Source organism: Tiliqua scincoides, chromosome 6 (assembly GCF_035046505.1).
Source record: "Tiliqua scincoides isolate rTilSci1 chromosome 6, rTilSci1.hap2, whole genome shotgun sequence".
Lineage (NCBI taxonomy): Eukaryota > Metazoa > Chordata > Lepidosauria > Squamata > Scincidae > Tiliqua > Tiliqua scincoides.
Window position 1 is genome coordinate 38,533,744 of NC_089826.1, and position 17,693 is coordinate 38,551,436.

The 17,693-nt window shown below is 42.4% G+C and overlaps 1 protein-coding gene across 1 annotated transcript in view; it reads right to left on the minus strand.

Annotated features, from left to right (window-relative positions):
- Positions 1–6,757: 6,757 nt before the first annotated feature.
- The window catches only part of MGARP (mitochondria localized glutamic acid rich protein), a 28,170-nt gene continuing 17,234 nt past the window's right edge, over positions 6,758–17,693 (minus strand). Inside the window, exons 5-6 of the mRNA XM_066631756.1 lie at positions 8,565–8,711; positions 6,758–7,234 (exon numbers count right to left, since the gene is read on the minus strand). Coding sequence (XP_066487853.1) covers positions 8,584–8,711 — 128 coding nt within the window. The 3' untranslated portion in view covers positions 6,758–7,234; positions 8,565–8,583. The remainder of the gene's footprint in view (positions 7,235–8,564; positions 8,712–17,693) is intronic.

Below are 17,693 nucleotides of genomic sequence, written 5' to 3' on the forward strand. Positions count from 1 at the left end.
CCGAGGAGTATCCCGAGTGCGCTCGGATACGGGCCCATCCCCTGGAGAAGGGGTCCCCACTAGGGGATTGTTTCCCTCCTCTCCAGGATGACGTCCTCCAGTCCCGAGACTTCCCACCCGGGCAGCCGAGGAGCTGCACGCCTGAGGTTGGGACGAAGCCTGATCGTCCCCAGAAGTCTCCCCACGGTCCTCCTCTGGCTGCCTGCGCTTCTCCAGGTCGGCCACCAAGGCTTCAAGGGAGCGGACATGTTCCCTGAGAGCCTGGAGCTCCTTGCACCGAGGACACACCCATGACTTATGCCCCAGAGGCATATAATCATACATGTGGCACTCAATGCAGAACACTGGATAGCCCCCACCCTGCTGCTGGCTGTCTGACTGCATAGCTTTTTTGTTGTTGTTGTTTTATTTAGGGGTCCTTTTAAAAACCGTACACTGGATAGCAGCCCTCTTCTCTAGGGAAGAGGAAGGGCAGTGTATGGGGCCCTGGCCTCCTCGCCCTGCCGCTGAACTCGCCCAGATGCTAAACTCTTGTGCCTTACCTGGCACTTAGTTCCCAGAGGCACTGGGTTCCCAGAGGCCACACGCGTCTGCAGAGAGCCTCACGCGATGGCCTGCCTAGCTTTATACTCCTGGCTGGCTCCTCCCCCCTCCTTCCTTCCTGATTGAAAGGGGGCTGGCCTTCCCAGGTGAGCTTACAAAAGCTCAGGAAGGCAAATGGCTGCTGATGGGCGTGACCTACTCTGCAGGCTCCTGAATGGACTGCTTGGATTAGCCTACTGGGGCTCTTAATGGGTTGGGAATTGGCCCTTCCTAGGTCCTTTCCCTCCTAGTTCTGTTCTCTTAGGCTGGACTGTTTTTGTAACCTCAAGCTAGTTTTTATTTGGGTTTGTTTAATTATTTATTGCTCACTAGATCCTGTGTCCCAATTTACTGACCTGTTTAGGTTATGTTCTAACTTAGATTAGGTTTAACCTGGGTTAAGTATAGGTTTAATCAGTTATGGGGGGGGGGGGGAACCATGATTTTCCAGTGTTTACAGATTTTTAAACTTGCAGCTATGAGGACATGTATAGCTTATTATGTAGGGATAAGAAACAAATCTATGCAATACCAAAAAGAGCTAGCTCTGGTGACTGAAGCAAGATTAAGATTAATCAGGTAAAAATAAGGTTGCCACTTTTTTTGGCAGGTTTCTATGCTTTAAAATTCAGCAGTTGACACTTTCTCCTGCACAGCAGTGCTAGTGAATTCAGTCTGTTCTTCACCTGTCGAGGGCACTTGGGTCCTTTATTTTAAAAAATGACATTCAGGGCCATTCCCATGACCTCCTGGTATTTGAGGCAGTGTAGCAAATGCTGTCTTTATTCAGCGGCACACCAGCTATTGCTGCTGCCATCTCATCTCCAGATTTTAGTGGACTTGTAACTCCTTATGGCTTTTGATCAAAATCTCTTGAGAAAGGATCGAAAATGGAAAATAAAAATATTAGCTCAGATGGAATGAAACCTTTTTAAACCAGCCTTACGCACAGTAGAACCAAAGCTTGAAGATCAGAATTTGGCCCATTTTTAAGCAGCCAGAAGATTCTTTGGTTACCCTTAGTTACAAAAGAATCTGTTGTTTAAAGGATGCTAAACTATCTGAGGGAAGTTTACTTTCTCTGGAAGAAGTTGCCATATTCTCATTGACTTGAGAATAAATAGTTGTGTCAGCTGTGGATTCCAGGAGGAGTTTGCTTGTCTTCTAGTCCTTTCATAACTTGTGTTATTTACTTAAGGCAGTTGTACTAAATATTCATAACTTAAGGAATCAGGTCCTAAGTGCTGCTCTTCAAGTCATAGCCTCACACAGTACATTAAAGATAAACCATCAGGCACTGTCTCCAGATGGCTTGGCAGCCTTATTGTAGATTCAGCTGCTACCTGAGGCCTTGTATGCTATTTTCTGGCTGTCTAACCAATTTTCTGTGCAATATTGCATCAGTCTCTTTGTTTAAACATTAAGCTAACAGTATTAATGTGTCAAGGCCATTGATCTTAAACTGAGGGCTCCAGGGGATTCATGCCGGCCCACTTCCTGAGGTGCCATGGATTGGCTGCTGCAGGATGTTCATGGTTTTTCTCTGTCCTTCACACTAATGAATCCACACTATTGCTGGATTGGCCAATTGCTTTTCATTTCCTTCATTCATTTTCATATGAATGACTGGCCAATTGGCAATGTATCAGATTCTCTAAACATGTGGAATTTATAATTTCAATGTCATGCTAAATTATCATTATACACCAGCCATGCAACCTGGTCATCTGAATTTAATGATATTTACCCTGCACCAAGTATGCATATTATTGTAACTTTAAGATTTATGGGTTATAACTGAATTCAGAGCTCTTTGTATGCAGTCACTTAGCAAGTTATTGCAGTTAAAATTGTCAATTCAGGTCTAACACTTGTCAATTCAAGTCTAAATTGTCAATTCGCAGCCCAATCCTATCCATCTTTCCTGTGCAAGTGCAGCCACAATGCAGCACTAAGGGAAGGAAAGAAATGTTCCCTTACCTGGAGGAGGTCTTCATGATTCCCCCCCCCCAACTGCAGGATGCAACACATGCCCCGTTGGCATGGCTGCACTGGCAATGGAAAATTGGATAGGATTTGGCCCTCAAGTGGCTAACACTGCCACCCTTTTTTCTTAGCCCTGTAAACTCAAACTCACACAGACCTTTATTGGCATATATAGCCCTGTAGTATTGGCAACCTTCAGTCTCGAAAGACTATGGTATCGCGCTCTGAAAGGTGGTTCTGGCACAGCGTCTAGTGTGGCTGAAAAGGCCAATCCAGGAGTGACAATCCCTTCCACACCTGGAGCAGTCTGTCCCTGGTCTGTCTCCCTGGCTATGGGCCTTCCTTCTTTGCCTCTTAGCCTCAGACTGTTGGCCAAGTGTCTCTTCAAACTGGGAAAGGCCATGCTGCACAGCCTGCCTCCAAGCGGGCCACTCAGAGGCCAGGGTTTCCCACTTGTTGAGGTCCATCCCTAAGGCCTTCAGATCCCTCTTGCAGATGTCTTTGTATCGCAGCTGTGGTCTACCTGTAGGGCGCTTTCCTTGCACGAGTTCTCCATAGAGGAGATCCTTTGGGATCCGGCCATCACCCATTCTCACGACATGACCGAGCCAACGCAGGCGTCTCTGTTTCAGCAGTGAATACATGCTAGGGATTCCAGCACGTTCCAGGACTGTGTTTGGAACTTTGTCCTGCCAGGTGATGCCGAGGATGCGTCGGAGGCAGCGCATGTGGAAAGCGCTCAGTTTCCTCTCCTGTTGTGAGCGAAGAGTCCATGACTCGCTGCAGTACAGAAGTGTACTCAGGACGCAAGCTCTGTAGACCTGGATCTTGGTATGTTCCGTCAGCTTCTTGTTGGACCAGACTCTCTTTGTGAGTCTGGAAAACGTGGTAGCTGCTTTACCAATGCGCTTGAGAAATAGCCCTGTACATATGCCTTAAACAGCATGGTGAAAGAAAAGCTTTGCATTTGTTTGAATATAACATTTGAACCACTTGCTTCTCAACCCAAACTGTTGCTGTCAGTTGGACCTAATCTTGCTTGAATTTATCTAAGCGGCTGTTGACATCTATCACCTCTACCTCCAGATAATCTGCCTGGAATCTGACTGTGGAATGGACTTTGAGACCCTAAGTGTAGCTTCTTATCTGGTGGACCTGACCCAGTCATATGCCCTGCTAGCTGACTGTGATCAAGGCAAGGCTTCCTGCACTGAAATGGAATCAGGTGCCCCTTGTTACATTTTTCATTGCTTGACTTTCTGGGCCTTGTCATCAGTCTCCATTCCTTCCTTTGCTTTCTCTTTGCTCAAAACTAATTGAAAAGAGCAAGGAGAAGTTATTATAAGGGACTTAAGCTTATGTTGTAGTTTAAAAAAATTACTAGCGAGACTGAAAGCAGCCAAATGCCCCCTGCATTTTATTCTTAAGTAAGTGTGTCTAAGTTGGCAACCAAAATTGTCTTCTGATAGACTAGTGACGAATTTCAAAGGTGCCGGGGATTCTTGTACCTGCATAGAACAGAAAATGTTGGCAGGTACAGCTTGTCTCACAGGGCTGATAAAAGCTGCAATTCTGCTGAAATTCTCCCTTCTACACATAGGCAGCTGCCCTTATACTTGACCAGATCACTGGTCCATCTGGCCCAGTATTATCAATGCTAACTGGGAGTGGCTCTCCGGGATTTGAGACAGGTATTTTTCTCTGCCCTTCCTGAGATTGTCTACATGGACTGTGTGCTGTTTACTGTGTACAGTTCTGGTTGCCACACCTCAAGAAGAAGAATTTAGAGGTGGAAGAGGTACAGAAGACAGTGATCAGATTACTAGAGCAACTTCCTAATGAGGAGAAATTACAGAAGTTGGGACTTTTTAGTTTGGAAAAAAAAGGCAATTAAGGGGGGGGGACATGATTGGGATTTACAAAATTATGCATGATGTGGAGAGAGTGGATAGACAAGTTTTTCTTCCTCTCTCACTATGCTAGAACCATGGAACAGCCAATGAATCTGGCAGCAGATTTCAGATGAACAAAAGGAAGCCTTTCTTAATGCATAATTACTGTAGTCAGTGGAATTTATTGCCACATAATATGGTGCTGGCCACTAGCTTGGATGACTTTAAAATTAGATTGGACAAATTCATAGAGCACAGGTCTTTCAGTGGCTACCAGTCTGATGGCTATGTGCTACATTCAGGATTCGGAGCATTAAGCTTCTGAAGACCATTTGCAGGGGGGCAACAATGGGAGAGAAGTATGCCTTTCTCTCCTGCTTGTGACTTTCCAGAGGCAGTTGGTGGGCCACTGTATGAAACAGGGGGCTAAAAGAGATGGACTTTTGACCTGATTCAGCGGGGCTTTTTTAATGTTTTTATTGAACATGGAACCTGCTGCCAATAAAGCGTGTGTTCCACCACTATGTACCCTTCCCTGAATCTTTGTCTTCTTTTGCAACTGATCCTGTTCACAGGGGTATGCAGTCTACTTTTTCACCATTTATTGCTCTTTTTTTCTCATCCTTTACTGTGACTTCAGTGTGAGCCTCAGCTATTCTACAGATAATGCTAACATCTTTTCAACCTTTCAGATTACTTTTATGATGCCTTCTTTCCTCATGAGGGACTGGAAAAAATTGTTCCATGGCTATGTGAACACACTGTACAAAGAACTTTTCAGTCTCTTAGGAACATAAAGTCAATCAACCTGGTTTTTGGTCATATTCTTTTGAAGTGAATGGTTAAAAACAGTGGGCAAGCAACAGGCCATTAATTGTGTTATATTCACTACCTCTGTTTTAGGGACATCTAGACTTCTGCAAGCAATGTGTGTTTTGTGATGTGGGTTGTAGGACAATAAGGGTATTAGGCAAGATATTTCAAAGTAAGGGGCACAAATGTGGTAAGGTGGCAAAGATTTGTTTTGAACAAACAGTACATCGCTATATCAACAGGCGGAATCATGGAACAGTGAACCTCAGTCACCACAACAGTTGTATAAAGATGTTCCCTCTGTTGTTCATAGCAGCAGTTAAACACTTCACTTGGCTTATACAGCGTAATCCCATTAAACAAATTCTCCTTCACTCTTTGATCAGTGGAAAAAGGGTGATGCAGTGACAATTTATGCCTGGAGGGGACATCAGGTTAATGCATATCCAGATGTCAATTTATTACCTGTTTGGGTTTCTGAAGAAAAACAATACCCTGTTTTGGATGCTTGCCTAGTAAAACAACTATAATAAATTCATCACCAACCAGTCATGTTGCAATTCAGGCCAGTGCTCATAGCAAAGAATTATTTTTGTTATGTGTTTCTTTTAAGATGTATTTAATCAAGTCAGTCTTTTCCACTAAAGAAAAATGCATTAAGCATTCCTTTCTAGAGTTTGTTTATAGCTGGATGAGTTTATAATATTCAGTTGCTTCCCATCAATACAGTCTTTAATGTAGTGCCCTCTTCTGTTTGATACATGTCATTGCATAGAAAGCAAATGGAGGGGCAAGGTAGCATGAAATATATTGCATATGTGGAAAATAAAAATACTCTGGATTATTTCTTTAAAATAAATTGATCACATGTAAGAGCTGGCAATGGCAAGAGTCTGCTTGAAGACTTTGAACAACTAGGGATGTACTACTGGTCCTACTGTATGTCACAGCCTCTGTCTATTCCTGCTTTTCCCCCCCTGACTTGGCAAGACTTCCCTTGGGTCATCAGCTCTGCTATCTGCTTCTTTACCTGCTTTATCTGCTGTGACTGTGCTTTGGAACTTATCTTCTCTTGCCTGTCTAAGTAGCTGTTTTGCCTCCCTACTTCCCAGTGGTCAGCTAAAAGGCTTGACTAAAAATATGCAGAGCAGCCCCCTATAAGTCACAAGGGGCTGCACTGGAAATAAATATTCTCCCGGCCCTCATGCATGCAGATATGCTGCTTTCTAGTCCTGCTCAGATATGGGATGGGCTTGGATCCCAGCCAAAATAATTCTGGGTTCCGTTTTGGGAATATCTATGATTGATTTTCATTAGTTTTTCTTAATTATATAGAGTATTACAACACAGTTACAGACATGGGTAGAGGCTGTCTCATGAGCCTTCCCAAAATTCAGCAGCATAAACCGTGCTGGTTAGGTCTGTTTGTTCGCGTGCTTTTTCAATTAAAGTTATTTAGTATTTCAATATAAATTTCAGTATAGTAGAATTAATGTTCTGTATTTTTTTTCTTTTGTAAGTCTGCAGTGTGTGTTGATGTTTACAATTTTTTTAAAAATCTGGTTGAGACGTATGGAATTCCAAACATGTTTTTCATGTAGTAAGAACATAACTCATGATCAGAAGACCCCCTCATTTTTCAAGAGGTCCCTATTAAACGTGCAAAACTACTCAGTTTGTGGCTACATATTTTACATTCCCCCTATATCTTACTTTGAATTCCAGCACAGCAGACAATCTGTCCTTATTTCAAAGATTGCTGAGAGTTCTTCCTAATGAAGAAATGGTAGCATTATAGTTTAAGTGTCCTAACATATTTTTAAAAATTTACTGCTTTCAAAATAGTGCTTTTTTCTTGCAAAATGTGTTGAGCCGCCTGGGAACAAAACACAAACTTCATTATGTTGATTGTTGAGGTGATCATTTTGAACGTTTCCGTAGAACACTTCAGAAACTTGTGGCTGCAGAGAGAATAACAGTTGTTGACTCGTTAATATAACTAGAAACCTAGTTAAATTATTAACATCAAAACAGGTAAGTTCAAGTAAAAAATATTTTTTCAAAGCATCCCTCTTAAGCACATGCTCAACTTTAAGTGATTTTTTAATAGGTTCTCAATACAGCTTTCATCCTAAAGATATTTCCATGTACATAGAATACATGTAACATGGACAGAAGGCCTAAATCCTAAACAAACCTACTAGGGATTAAACCCTATTGAACATGTGGGACATAGTCCTGAGTAAATATGCAGAGGATTGGGCTGTAAGACTTAACCTGTTTATATATTTATATGCTTGGTCTGCTTCTATCCTAAAAGTCTAGAGAAGTGAAACAAGACTATGGATTTTGACAATAACTTTTATGCAAAAGAACTATAGTCCTGACTTACATTTATAATTATTTATTTTGCTATGCAAACCTGTGTGTTCTTTTTTGAAAAGCAGTGTATCATTTGTCTTAACAGTAATGATAATAACAGAAATAAAATAACTAACCACATGGATCACACATGCTACTGGTGGTTGACTGATGCATGTTCACATGGAAGTATCTCCCACTTAACTCAATATGCACATGCATAGAATTGCACCTAGCCAGCAGTATCAGTCTGGATTAGGGGTGGCATCAGGGGTTGGCCAATTGGGCACCTGAGGTTGCACCAGGTCTTTAGTACTCATGGAAATGGTAGTGCCCCAAAGTGTCTGGGAGGGTGTCATGGGGGCCCTATGCAAGCTTTACCACAGGGCTCTCAGCAACCTGGTGCAGGCACTGTCTGGATTGTACCTATTTTTCTGTTTCACTACTATAACTTGAAAGCTGGGTGTCGGTAGCTGCAAAATTAGCTGTTTGTTTATAACACAAAAAATCCATACCCTGCCTTCATTTTTATGTCACAGCGTTCGAATGTAAATATTTCTAGTTAGCGCATCACTTTTTCTTTACAAACATCAAATATATTACATTACATGGCAATCCTTTATGCACTTACTTGTGAGCAAACACCATTGAATACAGTGGGATTTACTTCTAAATAAACCTGCACAGGATTGCCTTTCTTGAAAGATTTCTTTAAAGGTGCCAAGCACCTGCTTGACTTCAAGTTATTTTGTATTGCAGTTCTGAATAAGGCAATCTGATGCAAGTTTATTTAGAAGTAAAGCCCTTTGTGTTCAATGGGACTTGTTCCCAGGAACGTGTATATAAGATTGCATCCTTAGAGATGTAACATATTAGACTAGATCTAAATTATAATGTAATTACTATATAATCTAAACGATAGCATCTCACTTTCTAAAGCCTGTAGTAATTAATCTGCATGAGTTTCTTCATCCAGTGATGCTGTGTCTAGCTTCTCTTGTGATGCTGGGGCCAGTGTTCCTTCTAGATTTTCTTGAGAAGACACATCTTTGGAATCTGAGACATCTTCTGGAGTTCCTATGCATAAAGTGGTGTTTGTTTATAAGATACTCAGTTTGACAATTTTAAAAAGCTGCAATTATGTCTCTGTTCAGCAGAGATCTTGCAAGAGAGTACACATTAACCAGTCAGAGATTAACCAGCATTTGTGATTAGTACAGTTTGCAAAAAATACAGTAATTCACAGCATTCTTGTGACTGAGTTCACACTTCTCCTAAGACCAAGTGGTGGATGCATTTTGCAGACCAACTATAAGTATAAAGCAGCCTTTATCTTATTTTATGTTTCACAGCCCACTAGCATTTTCTTGGGGAGTGCATTGTGGAGCCAGGGTGGTGTAGTGGTTTGGGAGGTGGACTTAGACCTGGAAGATCCAGGCTCAAATCCCCCCCTCAGCCATGAAGCTTTCTGGGTGACCTTGGGGCAGTCACTTTCTCTCAGCCTCACCTACCTCACAGGGTTGTTGTGAGGACAAAAGGAGGGGAGCAGCTGTGTACACTGCCCTGAGCTCTTTGGAAGAAGGGCGGTATTAAAATGTGAAAAATAAAAAAATTTGTAAAGCTATCTCATAACATTTTACTTCCAGTTTAACCGAACTCGGTTGTGCAGTATCCACCTGGCCTGTAACTACCTAAGCAGTAAAAACCAAAATAAAATCTGTATCAGTGCATCTCTACTTTCTTAAAACTTAGAATTATATCTTTTCCCAGTTGACTGTGGTCTTAATTTCACTGGAACTACTGTTCAAGCTCAAACTGTACATGATACGGATCGCATGTGGTCTACACTTCCTTTTAATCACCTAGGAGAGGTTAGAATTTCTAATGAGAGAAAAGAAAGGGGGAGTGATATCTTGACCGTGATAATTGTTTCATGTTAAATTCACTCCCAGGCTGCATAGATAAGAAGAGACAGATAATTTATTTTTCCCCACAAGACTAAAAGCTGAAGGGGCGGGGGAGAGGTGGAGCAGCTGCTATTTTCCCCCCCAAGGACAGAGCTCCTCTTTACACCAATGAGAGCTTTTTCCCCAGGGGATATAGCTACCATAGGCAGCCCCCTGACTTGTACTAGAGCCATGGCAGGGCTAAAGGGTAAACCCCCGCCCCCCACACTGCAAATTAGGTCCCCAGGACCCAATCTTGAACTGCACCAATGCAGAGCCATAAGCACCAGTACTGGATGCCCTAAACGTGCTGTAAAGCACATTTACAGCACCCACTGAGTAAGGAGCACTGCCAATAGGCCTGCACCTGTCAGCTGCCAGGCCCACCACTAGCAGGAAGAGGACGTGCAACTGCCCGGGGTAAGTTCAAATGCTGGACAGAGGTGTGCCCTCTGGGGGGGGAGGAGGGCGGGATCAGAAGAGCAAAATAGCTGGTGCAGACTTGAGAAGCCCCATTGTAGTGCTTGAGGCTTTACCTGGGGGAAAAGGATGAAAGTCCCCTTTCCCTAAGGAGACCTCTGACTGCTTCTCAGCACTCGCTAGATACAGTGGTAGCCATTTTGGTCCTGCTGCTCCAGCAGGTGCCAGGAAGCTTAAGACTGGGCTGCCATTCAGTTTTAAAAAAACAACAAAAAACCTATGCATGTTTAACATAATGTGTAGTTTGGTCGCCATACCCCTGCTCTTAGGCAGTGACTCTGAGGGCCCAATCCTATCCAACAGCCATGCCAATAGCATGTGTGCTGCATCCTGGGTTAGGGTGGCAGTCCTGATGGCCTCCTAAAGGTAAGGGAACATTTGTTCCCTTACCTTGTGGCTGCATCAATGCTGGAAAGTTGGATAGAATTGGGCTCTGAGGCACTTCCCTCTGAGGGGATTAACAACAATGTTGTATGAAGAACACCATGACTATGAACAACCCCATACCCACTCCATAAGAAAGTAACCCACTGCCTGTCCTAAGATGAAAAAGACCCTCAACTTCATCAACTACTCAAGGTAATTCAGTTCCCATCTCAGAAGGTAAACCTGACCCCATGGCCACACAAATAATTCCAGATCAGGATTTTCCCCTTTAAAATCCTGCTTAGAGCTGAATGGAAAAGAAATACAATGACAGTCCGAACTAAAGTGCCCTGTGACTGGATACAAGGGGAGAAGCTGTTTTGAGGAATACCTGCAAAGGGTGCAAGCTGAGAATACATGTAGTGAGAATTGTGCAGTCTTAAGGAACGTTGGTTTATTCCACATTTCAGACTCCTGTGCTTCGTTTTAGAAAGTTTGCTCTATCCAGCTACTATTCTGGGGTGTGAGTTTGAAATAATTCTCTTCCCCTGAAGAAGAGTAGTCAGTGCTGTTGTTGAGGCAGTTGTACTAAAGTACAGTATTCCTCTACCTTCACACTGTTTGTTTATCTTGCTGTTGCACCTCCATTTTTGAGTGTGGCTGCTGAGGTGTACATAGTTTAATCTGAGGCGCACTCCTCATATCATGAGATTCTTATAAGCAGGCCCAAAAATCTACTCTTTAATCACAGGTCACATTTAATGGAATACATCAGTGTTTCTCAAACTTTTGGGACCCACTAGGTGGGACGTGAGCCAATTTCAGGTGGGGCCCCATTCAATATTTTATTTTTAATCTGTTAGACTTGGTGCTACCATGGTATGTGACTGCATGTGGGGAAATGTTACAGACCTGTATTTTAAACGGGCTACTATGTATATGCTTTTAACAATGATAGTCAATAGAACTTACCCCTGGGTAAGTGTGGGTAGGATTGCAGCCTAGGATTGTCAAAAAATTTTCCTGCTTCATGATGTCACTTCCAGTCATGACATCACTTCCGGTGTGTCCTGACAGATTCTCATTCTAAAAAGTGGGTCCCTGTGCTAAATGTGTGAGAACCACTGGAGTACAATTCGGAGAGGTGCTCCAAAGGAGAAGACTGCAGAATATCAGCATCTTCTCACAGCTATTATGTAAATATCACAAATACAGTGTTTCAAATACAGGGTAGCATAAAAACAGAGACATCTTCCCCAATCAATCACAAAATAACACCTCACATTTTTATCTATTCATAGGCTGCACCACTAGTCCCCTGTTTGAGGTACAAAATGGATCTGAAGTCAACCTTAGAAGAATGTCACATGGTGACAGACGCAAACACAAATCATTGATGGTATACACTAGTCACCTAAATAGATGCTATCTAAAGTGTACTCAAAAGAGAGAAAGCTGGGCACATGTTAATAAAACATGTTGACTCAGATGTCAGTGGGCTATCTGAATTACGAAAACACCCTTCTGTTCTGAGTTAATAACAGGTAATGTGAGCTACAGGATATTACATTTGAAAGCAAAAAGAAACAGTGGATTGAATAAGTGCCCCGGGGGAGGTACTGGTAGCATCCCAGGAGTTTATTATTGATAGACTGAACATTGCAAGCCCTTAAAAGTTCAGCTCTAGTTTGAAAACAGAAAGTAGCTATCTTCCTCTTTATGGATAACCAGAACAAAAAGTATTCTACTAAGCACACCAGGATGAGGTCTCTTGTTATCAGGTGTGCTCCCTGGGGCATTTGGTGGGCCGCTGTGAGATACAGGAAGCTGGACTAGATGGGCCTATGGCCTGATCCAGTGGGGCTGTTCTTATGTTCTTATGTTCACACTTACTTAACAGTGAGCTCAGTTGAAACCAGTGAAGATTTACTATGGAGCTAATGTGCCTGCACAACATAGGGATCTATGCCTCTCCACGATTATTTGTTGCCCCAAGTGGAATTTCAAATGCCAATTTTTTGTGGTCTTTTTCCACTTCTTGGTAAGAACATCTGTAGCCCACACATGCAATTTGACAGGGTGGAAGAATGCTCAGGTGCTGAGCTCCTCCTTCCACTTGATTTAGAGAAGCATGGTGGAACTGACACTAGTTTTCCAGCCATTTACATCAGCCAGCCATGCAGCATGGCCCACCCAGTCCCAAGAGTTGTTTCACTTTGTATTGCTCCTTCCCTTGTTATTCTCTCTTTCTCATTCCAACACTAAAGCTGAGGACCCTGGCCAAATCTTATGAATGCAATCACTGCCTCCAATGCATACAAAAATTTCTCTGTGTGTCAGATATTTGTTCTCAAAACCAAATGCTGACTACAAGCCACTTAACTATCTCCAAGGCTGGCTTCAGGTTTTAGGGGCCCATCAACAAACATGAGCCCTCTTCATTCTGGGTCCCCTTATGGTTAATAGTGGGGCTTACCTTGGCAGATGGCAATGGAGCCACTCCTCAAGATAGTTTCTGTTTTAGAAGGAATAGATTTTCAATTGTTTTAACAGAGAATGCTTCACATATTAACTATTGACCTTAACTCTCATAACTCTAAAATGAAGGGTCTGTTCGACATCTGATATTCTTACAATTCTATTTTCAAGACTGAAATTTTGTGGGGCAGCACATTTATTGACCAAAGTAGTCGATGAGAAAGAATGAACACAAGCTGAATGTTCAAGATGTAGAGAACAACAGCAATCTCTCTCACTCAGTTCAAGAATTCTACACAAATAATTTCTCTTAAAATAACATTTTCTAAGATTCTCAGCAGTTACATTTCTATCTTTTGCCAACCAATTTATGCAGAAGGAATCTGGTGTTAATTAACCAGATTGCATCCATGACAGAGCAACAAAGAATGTTCACTGTTTATTCTGCTCTGTCCCAAAGGATTTTTGCCTCTGCCATTGTTAACCACAAATAATTTGACTAGCAGTGGAGCTCACCTGTCTACTGATTGGAGGACTTTGCTCTGAAATGCTAGACCAGCTGTTTTCATTTCAGGTCTGTACATTGGCCCTGTACTATCTACTGTACTATCTAACAGGATAGTATAGGAAGAGGGAGGCAACATCAGTCCTATAAATTCTCCAGGAATTTCCATAGAAATATGTTTCTGGCTCTTTGAATCATTGGATCTGCCTTATGTTGAGTCAGAGCATTGGTCCTTCTAGCACAGTATTATTGACAATGATGCTGACTGGCAGGTGTCAGGCAGGAATTCCTCTCCATCCTAACTGGAGATTGAACTGGGCACTTTTGCATGCAAAGCAGATGTTCCTCCCACCAAGCTACAGCTCCACTCTCTTCAATTTATTAATTGTGCAGCGCAATCCTATCTTGCGCTGGAACAGGCAGGCCAGGAAGCCTGTGCTGTATCCAGTGCAAGATTGAGGCAAGAATTGGCTCAGTAGGAGTTAAGTGGAAACTTGTCCTCTTACTCCCGGGTAAGCCACTGCAGTTCCAATGGGTCTTCTTGTATCTGCGCCACCTCAGGAGGTGGCACAAGCCCAAGGAGAATGCAAAGACTTGGAGCCGCTCCGTGCTGCTCAGGGAATGGGGTTGGGATCCCAGCCCCACCTCCCAGTCCTCGTCTGCCCACCCCCTGGAACATTCTCCCCCCACCTTGGAATGCTTCCCTCCCGCCTCCTCCCCACCTTTCCCAGACCCCTGTGTTGGCTGATCTCGGCCAGTGCAGCCTTCCCTCCCCAGGTCGGCACAGAGGCTGGATGCAACCTTTGGTACATTTGCAATCCTCCTGGGCCAGCGCAAGGGACTTGTGCGGACCTAACACAAGGTTAGGATTGCGCCCCTACTTAGATTATCTGAAAGGTCACTTTACTGGGTTTTTGGAATTTCAGAATGGTTAAACATTCATGTCAGGCAGGCACATGTACAATTTCAGAATACTTTATAGTAGTTGGACTTAGACTTGGATGATCCAGTTTCCCATGGTGAACGGGAACCTCTTGGCACCTGGGACCAAGTGATGTGGTGACAGAAAAGTTACCTGGAAAGGTCACCCCTGCGCCTGCGCTGGTCATGCCCTCCACTTTGGTGAGAATGCAAGTTTTAATTGCCTAATTGCCCTGGAGTAGTCAGCCATGAGAACTAGTGCCTGCAGCCTTTCCAGGCCCCTACATAGCAGTCACCCCACAGAACTTCACTGGAGAAAAGAAAGAAGGAGGGATCATTAACTATAGCTTGCAAAGGACCCAAAGTGCCAGCACACTAGGGTATTCTGGCCTTCTCAGTCGTAAAGCAATGTTTCACTAGCAAACTTTGAAAGCAGTCAGAGGGTTGAAAGGCAACAACAGGTGGGGCAAAACTGAATGACTTCTGACCCTTGTGCTTAGATTAGGGGTTATTTTAGTTACAATGGTAGAGGCCTCTCCTTGCAATGAAGTAGCTGAAGTTGAATTTTACATAGGCCTGCTGGACTGCAACTAAGTACAGTACATCCATATCTGATGGAAAGCCTTCTCTCCTTGTCTCCCAGCCCCAATCATTGCTCTCTATGTCCTGGTTACTAGCTTCACAGAATACCTTCCAATCTAATTTAAATACATTCTATGCAGTTCATTTTTGGACATGTGTTTTGCATTTCTTCCCATAGAACTGGGACTGAAGCGTCTTTCTCATCAAGACAAAAATAGAAGGAAAATTCAGGAGGAAATGGATGATCCCAGAGTCTATAACAAAAAGCTAAGCAAAAATATTCAATTTTCCAACCTTTTCATCTATATATTTTTTCTAAATTGTTTTAATTGCTAAATATTTACTGTTCATGTTTAGGTTAGAAATAAGTTTGTGGAATTACATGACGAAAAACTTTTTTTCCCAGAAACATGTACAAAAGAAGTATTTACATTGCTCAAGGACCTAGAGTGGTGTTTAAAATACAAAGTAATCTCTGTGAACGAGACTGTTTATTTCTCTGGAAGCAAAATCTTGCATTTAACAAGCTATTTTATTAGCTAACCCAGCCATCAACTAATTGTCCCCTCTAATGCGGCATGTCACATTCAAATACTTCTGAAGAGATTTCTTCTTACAAACTGTGAAGCTAAAACAATAGCAGATGGCTAGCATAACATGACTGGAATCTGCCTGGAGCTATGTGACCAACATAACTGGGGTCTAGTGCAATTTCCGTCATATTCTCAATTATGTGTAGTAAATCTAGTGCTATCCAGATATTTAAAACACATGCACGCACAGAGAGAGAGAGAGAGAGAGAGAGAGAGAGAGAGAGAGAGAGAGAGAGAGAGAGAGATTGTTTCTACCTTTTTCAAATACAGCATTCGTTTAGTTTCAAGTATGAATGTTGAATTTTCTGCATACAAAGGTATTTTAACTAGATTGCACTGGAGGACAAAACCTTCCCGTAATGTCATTAGGAGCTGAGAACAGAGTGGATCACATGGGCTCTCCCAGAAACCACCCATGTCCCCAGAATAAAGGGTATCAGGACTGATAGAGAGCAGGACTGTTTGCATGGAAACCAAAGTTCAGGGTACCAACTAGTAAAATATTAGAGGGGACATGCCCAACTGGAAAATAAAGAGTAACAGACCCTTTTCCTCCTCCATTCCAACAGCAAATTAGGCTATAAATGATTGGTGAACATATGAAGCTCCCATATAGAAAGTCAAGACTGTCCATCTAGTTGACATTGTCATTGACATTGAATGGATTGTCCATTCTGTCTAACGGCAGTTCTCCAAGCTCTCAGGTAAGAGTCTTTCTCTGTCATGCTACCCAAGAATTCCTTCTCACTTGGGATGAATTGAATCTATGAGTACAAAGCATATGCCCCGCAACTGAGCTTCAGCAACTGTTGATGAGCTACAGGTGGGAGCAGAGGAAGTCAAACAGGGCTCCATCTTGACAATTGTTCTTTATCTCTTTTCCCACATCCTGTCAACATGTACCTGTACATTAACCGAATCCTTTCACATCTGTTTTTCCTCCTTAACACAACTATCTGAATGTTAAGATTTCAATTGTATTACCAAAGGAGAGACTATTCTGTCAGTTCCTCCTGGCCTGGGGCAGTTTTTACTTCCGATAGCCAGCATTGTTTAGCATCACCTAAGAATCGGGTTTTTGGAGTGGAGATTTACAGAAGTTCAAGGTTTTGCATCAACAGTGGCTCCAGGTAGGGTAGTCTTTACTTGCTAATTCTGTCCAGGAGTGCCATGGTCTTGGTCCCCCACATATGTCATGGTGTGTTACCATTAACACCATATACAAGGAGCAGGGTGGGTAACAGCAGTGAAAGCTATTTGATGCTTTTGCAGAAGGGGGTGAATAGGAGGCCTTTGACTGTTAATTGCAACTGGAGCAGAACAACAATTATAAGTTGATATCTTTGTGAAAAACAACCAGCTATATATTTTAGATACTTCACTGACTTTAAATAGAAATGTATCTTGATAATTAATCTCCCTTTACATTCTATCCAAAGGGGACAGTTTTGTCATACTGTTTTAGGGAAGCCTTCATGCTGACCTTTGTACTGTCAACTGTCCCTACATTGGCCACTAATTCCTAGCTCTAAGAGCAAATTATACGCAGGAAGTAGAAATGTCAACATCTAGAATACATAGTAACTAATTCAAGTTGAGAATTAACAAAAGACTTATCCTTCCCCTATTAATCATCTGCACAGAGGGAAGGATATAATCTCAGAAAGCCTTTTAAGCTTCTGCCTTAAAAACAAAATTAATCCCTTTTGTTTGATTCTTTTTATGAATGGTGGTGTCAGTGCATGCATTTTTATTTTTGTGTTAATGGAACTTAATCATAAATGCCCTTGAACATGAACATAATCAATTGAAAGGTCAAGAACAAACAACAAGAGAGGTACACCTGCTCTGTATCAGTCATTAGCAAAATAAAATAAGTGCTGCAAATCACCTGACTTCTCAAGACAAATATAGCATTAAAAAACTATTGTGCCTCCAAAAACCAGGTCTCTAAGCAGTGGACCCTTCTTGCATGGAACAGTGCATGCTGGGTATATTTAAACGTAAGCTTAACTCTAGCACTCAAAACAAGTTGCTGTTTCCTTGCCTTTTTTGTATACTATCCTCTGAACACCTTTAGAATGAAATCAGTGGTGAAACTGAATTCATTTTTCCAGTTTATTTAATGCTGAATGCCATTTAGGTGACTGCCTGGAAGGTGACTTGTGCTAACACCATGAACCATTTC